The sequence below is a fragment of the Hevea brasiliensis genome, chromosome 7 (genome assembly GCF_030052815.1).
Source record: "Hevea brasiliensis isolate MT/VB/25A 57/8 chromosome 7, ASM3005281v1, whole genome shotgun sequence".
NCBI classification, from domain to species: domain Eukaryota; kingdom Viridiplantae; phylum Streptophyta; class Magnoliopsida; order Malpighiales; family Euphorbiaceae; genus Hevea; species Hevea brasiliensis.
In genome coordinates this window covers 50,140,759-50,149,351 of record NC_079499.1, presented here as the reverse complement: position 1 = coordinate 50,149,351, position 8,593 = coordinate 50,140,759, and the positions used below count along the sequence as shown (strand labels likewise).

The 8,593-nt window shown below is 35.8% G+C and overlaps 1 protein-coding gene across 4 annotated transcripts; it reads right to left on the bottom strand.

The window, feature by feature from the left end:
- Positions 1 to 2,054: 2,054 nt before the first annotated feature.
- Positions 2,055 to 8,080, bottom strand: LOC131168833 (putative ubiquitin-conjugating enzyme E2 38). Of its 4 annotated transcripts, none has more exons than XM_058150089.1 (8): positions 7,939 to 8,080; positions 7,733 to 7,818; positions 6,280 to 6,414; positions 5,553 to 6,173; positions 5,393 to 5,456; positions 3,762 to 3,900; positions 3,369 to 3,681; positions 2,055 to 2,802 (listed from the first exon to the last, which is right to left on the bottom strand). In XM_058150089.1, exons 2-8 carry the CDS (start codon positions 7,787 to 7,789, stop codon positions 2,551 to 2,553), a joined length of 1,581 nt encoding a protein of 526 aa, XP_058006072.1. In that variant the 5' UTR covers positions 7,790 to 7,818; positions 7,939 to 8,080; the 3' UTR covers positions 2,055 to 2,550. The 4 variants fall into 4 exon arrangements, with proteins under 4 accessions (XP_058006072.1, XP_058006075.1, XP_058006073.1 ...); XM_058150092.1 differs by having other exon boundaries at positions 5,393 to 5,453; XM_058150090.1 differs by having other exon boundaries at positions 7,733 to 7,870; positions 7,939 to 8,047.
- Positions 8,081 to 8,593: the final 513 nt, after the last annotated feature.

Genomic DNA, 8,593 nt, shown 5'->3' with positions numbered 1-8,593 from the left:
ATTTTGGGATTGGCAACGCATTTTATGTGGAAGACAAGTATTAGAGAGAAGGGTCAGATGGCACATAGGAAAGGGAGATTTGATCCTTTGTAAGATGGACAAATGGATATACCACAATCCTTTCTAGGGTGTCCACCAGTCAAATCCAATCATAATCCATCCATAGCCTAGGTCACTCAACTTATAGACCACTCCACTAATAATTGGAACATCCATGTATTAAAGGATAATTTTGAAGAGCAAAGTGTCCAATATCCTGGCTCTCCCAATTTCTCTTTTTCGGAAAAAGAACATGTTAGTTTGGCACTATGATTGGTATGGGGTTTACTCGGTAAAATCTGGATATTATTTAGCTCGGAAATCTAACATGAACAGAAGGAAAACTTTAGAGATGGACCAAGTACAAATCCGCAAAATGACAATGCCTCTTTCTGGAAGAATATATGGAAATTCCTTATTCCAAGCAAGCTCTCCATTTTTTTTATGGAGTATTCTCTCTGAGAACTTGCCAACTAAAGATCCTATCCTACATTGTCTTCCTCATATAGATCAATACTGTGCCTTTTATGGTGATGTTGAGTCTACCTATGGTGTTTTGTTTGGGTCCCAAAGCTGCAGCTATATGGATACATTCACCCTCACGTCTTCAGTCCACTGCCATACAGGGTTCATCCTTGATTGATTATTAGCTGCAAATCTTAAGAGACGTGTCTTCCCTAAGCCAAGGAAATGAGTTACTAGTGCAACAATTTTCATTCTTTGGCGGATTTAGATATGATGAAATGAATTCACTTTCAACAATCAATGAACAGTTATCAAGAGGTCCCCCTCAATCCCTAAAGATATTTCGATGATTATACTAAATCAAGGTAAGAGGAGATGATTCCCCATCATTAGCCAATAGACCATCAACTTCAATGGGAAGCACCGCAGAAGGGGTTATAAAAATCAACTTTGATGCAGGATTAGACATGAAAGCCAACCAAGGTTCTGCATCAGCCACATGTCAAGATCAATTTCTAATGCTTTGGGTTGTACAGCCAAGATGGTAAAGGAATTTGCTCTCCCTTGATTCCTGAGGCCTTAGCCTGTAAAGAGGTAGCCAAATCCACAAGCTTCTATGCCATCATTCTTGAAGGTGACGGACTTGAGTGCTGTAATTCAAGCTCTAAAAGGGGAACAATTCCCACTAAAGGTTCGAGGAATCATTTCAGACATACAGACCGTAGCTGGTTTTTTTAATCCACTTAAACATATGCTTATGCTTGCGTCAATAGATCTTGTAACAAAGCTGCTCACGTCTCTAACATGTTACGTAATGTCTCCTTTAAATGTAACCCCATGATTCAACTCAATTACCTACTTTCTATGTTACCTACTTGGAATTCATTTCTTCCTTTTTTTTTTTAAAAAAAAAAAAAAAAAAAAAAAAAAAAAAAAAAAAAAAACTAAAGTCTGATAAACAAAAACGAAAATAATGGAAAGAAAATAAAAGTAGACAGTGATGAAGAGAGAAACTAAATTTTTTCTATTATGCTTTAATACTCAGAAGATAATATTACATGAAAGATTTTTATAATAATAAAATTTCAATTATAGTCCTCAATATTCAAAAAAAAAAACTAACAAATTTTATAATTTTAAATATATTCCTTTCACTTTCCTTCCAATTTAATGAAAAAATAGAGAGAAATCTAGAATTTATTTTCCCTTAAAAATTTTCTTCTCTCCCTGTTTTCTTATCAATTAATTATAGAATAAATAAAAAATAAGATTATTTTCTTTTCGAGTTTTGTTCTCTCTTTAATGTTCCCACCATCTGTTATTTACAGTGTCTAAACATCATTGTGACACAAGCTCTTTGGGGTAAACTCAACCAATTCCGACAAAAAATATGACTGCTATTATCTTATAATAATATTGCATATAAATAATCCTTTTCTGAAAAATAAGACGCCAACAGCTGTAATCAATGGGTATTGACGTCTGTTCTGACAAGATGAAAATAATACTCAAAAACCAAAAAAAAAAAAAAAAGCTGCTAATACTCACCATGAAAAAATAGAAGCTATTTCAAAATTAAAACTCAAAACATGTTATGACCATTCTGTACAATAATCTACTTCAGTATCCAGCTATTATTAGTATATCATTATCGAAAATGAACAACTGCAAAACAAAAGACCTATTTAAAGCATTATAACATTTAAGTTACAACCCAAAATAAATCCACTATGCTAATTGCTTTTCAATAATGTATATGGACAAGAAACCCCGAGTACCCATTTTAATCAGCTACCGTGAAAAAAAAAAAAAAGAAAGAAAGAAAGAACAACTCTAAATCCAGTAGTCACCGTGGTAACATCAACACCCTAGAATAAAAAAGCGAGTAGACTTCTTAAACTGGCACGGTCCAGCCTAATTTGTCAAAAACTCTGATAAAAAAGGCCTTCCATGACCCACTCTATATCAGCCCCATCGTGGCTTTGCGACCCCACTGTACTTTCCTCCCTCTCCTCCCCCTGCTTTCAGCTTCTTTTTAATTTCATTTTAGTCATTAATTCGAAACTGCTCACATTCTATTGACCCAAGTCTAGTGAAGGTTGTAATCAGAACATTTACCATCTTTCTTAGTGTTACTTTAAATTCACTGGAGGCACTCCTGTCGGCGTTATCAATGTCAGCTACTCCATCTTTTACTGCAACAGAACCCACTGTAGCACCATCCATATATGCTCTACATGCTACCAGAATATCACATGCACGCATGTGAAAATGACCAATGACATAATCTTCAAAATACTGCAAGCAAACTTGGTTAATTAACTCATTGTCTTTGGAAGTCAGAAACAAAATTTCCAGTCATGTAAATGTCTAAATTTGGTAGTGTAAACAGTTACGCACGTGCAAGCGCAGAATCATATTGAATAGCCTTTTTTTTCCCTCCCTTTTTTTTTTGAGGGAGGGGTGTTGAGTGCTAAAAATTTATGAGTAAAACCATCTAACAATTTCCAAATTAGACAAGCTCAGATTTCTTAATTACTCTGATCAGCCACAATAAGAAGCCTGGAGTCCAAGATCAATGTTTAGAAAGCAAAACTTCACATCAACATTAGATTTATATGCCAGGGTCAAAGAAGGCCTGGAGCAAGAACGCACCCAATTTTGGTCAAGTTCTGCTCAGTGAAACGATCCAAAGAGAAAAGAAAAGAACTTTTGGACACCTTAATGAATCAAATCTCTAAGCAATAATTCTTAAAGGAGGAGGATAAGAAAATTCAAAAACCAGGGAAAGAAAGGAGAGGGGAGGGAGGCAGAACCTGAGAGCAAGAAGAGCAATAAACTAATAGATTTTAGTCAGGTTGTACCTTGGGCGGCCTTCGAAGTGTGTACATCATTGTCTTCAAAGATAAGATAAACACATCCTCATTGTACTTCCTGGATCTTCTATCCCCCTCCACACCAACATAAGATGATTCATATCCAGGCTCATTAAAGAAGGGCTTTGCATTAAGAATGAGAGCTTGAATAGAAACCAAAACTTGAAGCATGGTTGACGTCCCTGGGATCCACATCTCATTCTGTTTCCCACTCCATGTTCCCAAAAGGCTGAGGCAGACTTTCCCACATTCATACAAATTCGGATTCAATCGAAGCCCACCTGAATAGTAGTAGACCATCTAACAGTAGAAATTCACAATTAAACACAAATAAGGATAATTCATATTATTGAAAGGATAAGACTACAACAAAATACGTGCGGAGGTGTATCAGGATAGTTAGGGGGGAAGAGACAGTCAAAGACAAAAAGGCCATCATGATAAGGAGTACCAGCAGGTCCTATAATGACAGCCCTCAAAAGTTCCATCCTTGCTTCATAAACTCTAACAGATATTGTATCTATTGAATTTAGAGAGAGAACGAGGCTTAGAGTCATCTAACCAACTAATGCAGTGTAACAACCGCATAAAAAAGAAGTTTTCAACTAATGGATAGAATAATTATCAAGAAATAGAGATGCTAAGATATGACTAATTTCAAGAGTGTTCACTGATGATTGCACTAAACCCCAATGTGTCCATTAAAAATATGTTCCATGAAAATAACAATTGGCATAGAGTATCAATTGGAGCACTATTACCTATAGCAGCCCGTTAACCAATTGTGCCTGCTCATCTGACAGTGAGAAATTGCTTTTATAGGACAACTCCTTTTGTCTCTCTCTCTTCCTCTGTTGTTCTTCTGTTCCTCTATTTCTCCAATTCTAGCTCGTCTGGCTTTCTTCTACATTTCAATAGCTTCACTAAATCCAAAGCTTCATCTCTTTTCAGTTCTTGTTGATTCTCATCCATTAGACTTAAACCCTACAAAACCCTCTTCATCTCCTCCTACTCCTCCATCAAGCCCCTTTACCCCAACCCGTCACATTTGTATCTCACCAAAACAGCCAACCCCTTCTCTGATGCTCTCCCTCACTTCCAACCTCCAAATCATTACCCAATGCTAGCTCTCTCTGATTTCCAACCTTCAAATCATTCAACTTAATTCCTGTTGTTGAGGCCTTGTCCTTGTTGATCAGCAAGATTAAGGCCTATTGTTTTAGGCCCTGCCCTAACCGATCGTCAAGCTTAAGGTATATGCCATTGTGCCGCTGCTGTCACATGCAACAAGTTATTGTTGCTATTCATTGTCGCTTCTTGCCTTAAGTCATTCGTGAGAGAGCTCCTAGGTGAACCGTAGAGAATTTGATATGCGCTGGGGTTTTTTGATTATGGTTTGTGATGCATCTGGGCTTTGTGCCAATCAGTGCATCATATAGAATTTTGGATTGATCGTGCATTGTGCATTCTGTAGGGTTTGGCTCAAAAAACATGCCCTTTGTTTTTATTTGTACTGTGGAGTTGTTCTTTAATTGTGCATCTTGCATTTTGTTGGTTTAACGAAAAGAAATCTGGATGTGTTGAGTTTATACTTTAGAGATAGGGAAGAACAAGAGAGATAGACAGCAACAGAGAGAGAGAGAGTGAGAGAGAGAGAGAGAGAGAGGTGGAAGGGAAAGACCAGAGAAGGGAGGAGAAGAAAAATAAGGGAAAACTCTTAAACTCAGATGTGGGACCATTAGTCAATTTTAACAATTTGAAAATAATTTCCACCCACCACATTAGCACGTCAAACCGTGAAACAGGTAGCAACCAATAGCCACGGTCCAATTGACATTATCCCACAATTAGGATCTTCTCACAGAACACATTTTTTTCCCCAATGAGCACAATGGAGGTTAACGCAAACATCAGTGAGCAAAATTGAAATCAGCCCACTAAGATATAAAAAACTTCTGAGTCAAACAAAAAGTACTCCCAAACTTGTCATTATAAGTAAAATTTGAACTCACCTGGTAAGTCCTTCTCCAAAATTTTCCATTCCTCTTGAATTCTCTTCGCCCAACTCTTGGGCTGCTAACAAAAAAAGGGAATGAGTTTAAGTTCATTAGGCATACAAGTTTTAGTAACAAAATATAGGTTGACAGAGAGATTCATCTATAATTCACTTACCTGCTGCCCTGAGAAGCCCATACGGCTATAGTGATGATCTGAGAAATCTTCCACAGTATCAAATTGTTTAAAGTTCTTAAATTTTCGAATGATACCATTTTCTTCATTGTCTATGACTTCCCCATTAGAACTCGATTCTGCAGTAACTGCAGAACTACTTGTAGCTTCTGCTGGACTTCTATTTCCAGAACAACTGGAAGTAATTAATGTCCTTTTTGTTTCAGCAATACCTGATGCAGCATCCTTCCCCTTGCTTTCAAAAAGATCTGCAATAGTTGAATTGCTTGTACCTGATGTGACAATTCCAGAAGGAGCAGGATCCTTCAGCCAAGGAAGTGATGCCTCTATTCCAGGTGGAAGATCCACATTATCAAATTGAGATTGGATAGCCAAATAATCATCTTCATACAAGTAGTCATCATTGGCATCATAATCAGAATTATCATCAACATAATCACCACCATCATCACAAATTTCATCATCATGATATGATAAGTCAGAATTGGAACTGTTGATATTGTTTATATTAATTGATCCAGAATTGGAACTCTTTAGATGATCAACACTATCAACAGATCCTGCTACGCTAGTAGAAATCCCAGGATTACATGATGAAGCATCCTGAAAAATGAACAAAAATACATACCAAACAGTGTTGATATTTAGAACAAAAAAAAAAAGCTACCCTGAGACAGCCTATAATTAATTATAAATTCCAATGATATACCTTAATGTGATGTGGCCATGTATCATCATAACCTACTTTTGATTTTCCCTTGGAACATGCGTCAGCTTTTTCATGACCAATCAAAACTTCAGAGGGCTCTAGAACACTTTCAACATCCATTACATCACATAGAACCTAAACAAGAAGATTGCATCCTTAACTTGGGAAATCACATATGCTAACAGAAAACCCTTGTAAAGCATTTCAATATAGAAGTGGTAATATATCAAAATGCAATCCATGGACACCCAATTGTGGGAACATGTTAATGAGAGTGAGAAGGAGTTCCAGTACCATAATAAAGAGTCCAATTAACACAACCAGTTAAGATACGTGAAACTATGATTTGTCAACCAGTTTTTACACAACAGAATCAAACCTCCATTTTGTATGTCAAAAACAAAATCTTTCTATTCAATTGTGACATTTGGAAAGTTAAAAACAATAGGCTTTCAGGTGAGAAAGAAAAGGCTGATTTTCATAAATAGCTAAAAATTGAAGCTACTGTTGGAGTATTATTAAAATTCCCAGGTAATTGCATTCAAATACACAGGTGAAAGCTAATACTTGAATTCCATGTATCATTCTTACAAAGGATTGCATGAGTAGAAGTTTATGGAGCTGGATAAAAATACAAGAATTGAATGAGTCATAATAAGCTTGGAAAATAGCAACATGTCTGCCACAACTTTCATAATGTAAGGAAAAAATTCGGGCAAGTTGTACAGTTCCAAGTAATCAATGCTACTTCCAAATTCTAGCCCAACCATAACTGTGCATTCAAATTTATATAGTATCATTTCCTATATTTTGCCAAAAATCTATCCTCAATGCCAATTTGTTTTCCTAAATTAGTTCATCCAATTTTGAAGTTTAAGTAATAAGAATTAGCTATTACCCGTATAAATCCAAAACTTTCAGATAAACATCACCCAGAGAATCGTCTAGCACACAACAAACATAATATATATAATGACACAAATTAAACAGTTACCAATTGAACAAAGTGCATTTTCAATTTTGTCAGAAATGATACTAACAAGGACAGGAAAGAATAGCAAACAAACAGCCAAATTTGTAACATAAAATCCATTTGGCAACAGAGAAACCCGATGAGAAAAGCAAACCAGAACAAAACAAGCACCTTCTTTCCACCTACTAATTTTCTAACTTATGCACAAGTCCTGGGTCTGAATTCACCTTTTCCACTTAACCAAACAACAGTAACTCAACTTTCTTGCAACCAATTCTCTCGCAAAAAAATTTCATCTACGATCAAGACTCAGAGGTCAAATCACGATCAATCAAAATTCGGCGCTTATAATCCATCAAAAATCAAAAACTAAGACGAAATTACACCAATTTCGCAAGAAAAAAAAATCCAATTCAATTTAAAACTTCAACCCTAAACTTGCCATAATTAGAAATATGATCAAAAAACGAAAAAATCTACCTCGTCGTGCTTGAGTTTCTTGGAGATCGAGACTTGATCATCCATGTCGACATCCATGAAAGCAATCCAATTCGATTTTCACACTACTGAAAGCCACTCAGAAATTTACATTGTACGATCTATTACTGTTGAATTTTGCTGCAAATTCATGCAAATAACGAACCAGAAAAATAAGCCAAAAAGCATAAAATAAAAGCGATCGATACCTGATAACTGAAAAGTCACCAATTTTTACTTTTGTGAGCTTTTCACAGAGAGAGAGAGAGAGAGAGAGAGAGAGAGAGGGCTCTATAGAGAGTGTAGTTGAGCGATATAGTGAACGGAAGAGATTTTCACTCGAGCCTTATTATTAGGTATATTCGCTATCGTACGCAGGAAGGTAACGATAAGCAATGATCTGGTGTTGTCAATCGTTGTGGAAAATAATAATGTCTCCTTTTCCGAATCGTTCGATGTGAAATTTTGTGATGAATTTGGATTGTAAGTCCCTGAGTTGCAGATAGATTGGCTTATGATGGGGTTTTTTGTACTTGATTGCTACTGTTGAATTAGTGGCCCTTTCGGGATAGACGGGATAGAGTGGCTTTACCGAAGGTACTTCGTTAGCCGTCGAAATCAAGAGATTTTTATCAACAATTCAAAATTTTTTTTCAAATAACTAAATTAAGAAAATGAATTTTCAATTTTTATCATACTAAGAAATCATTTACCTTTTTTTTCAAGTCATTAAAAATCATTTACTATATATCTAAACGTGCAATTCTCAATTTAATTATACAAATGAGTTTGTGATATCTGCTTATAACTAAGCATAATACTCATGTTATGTATGATTAATTTATAATTTTTATTTTTTAATTT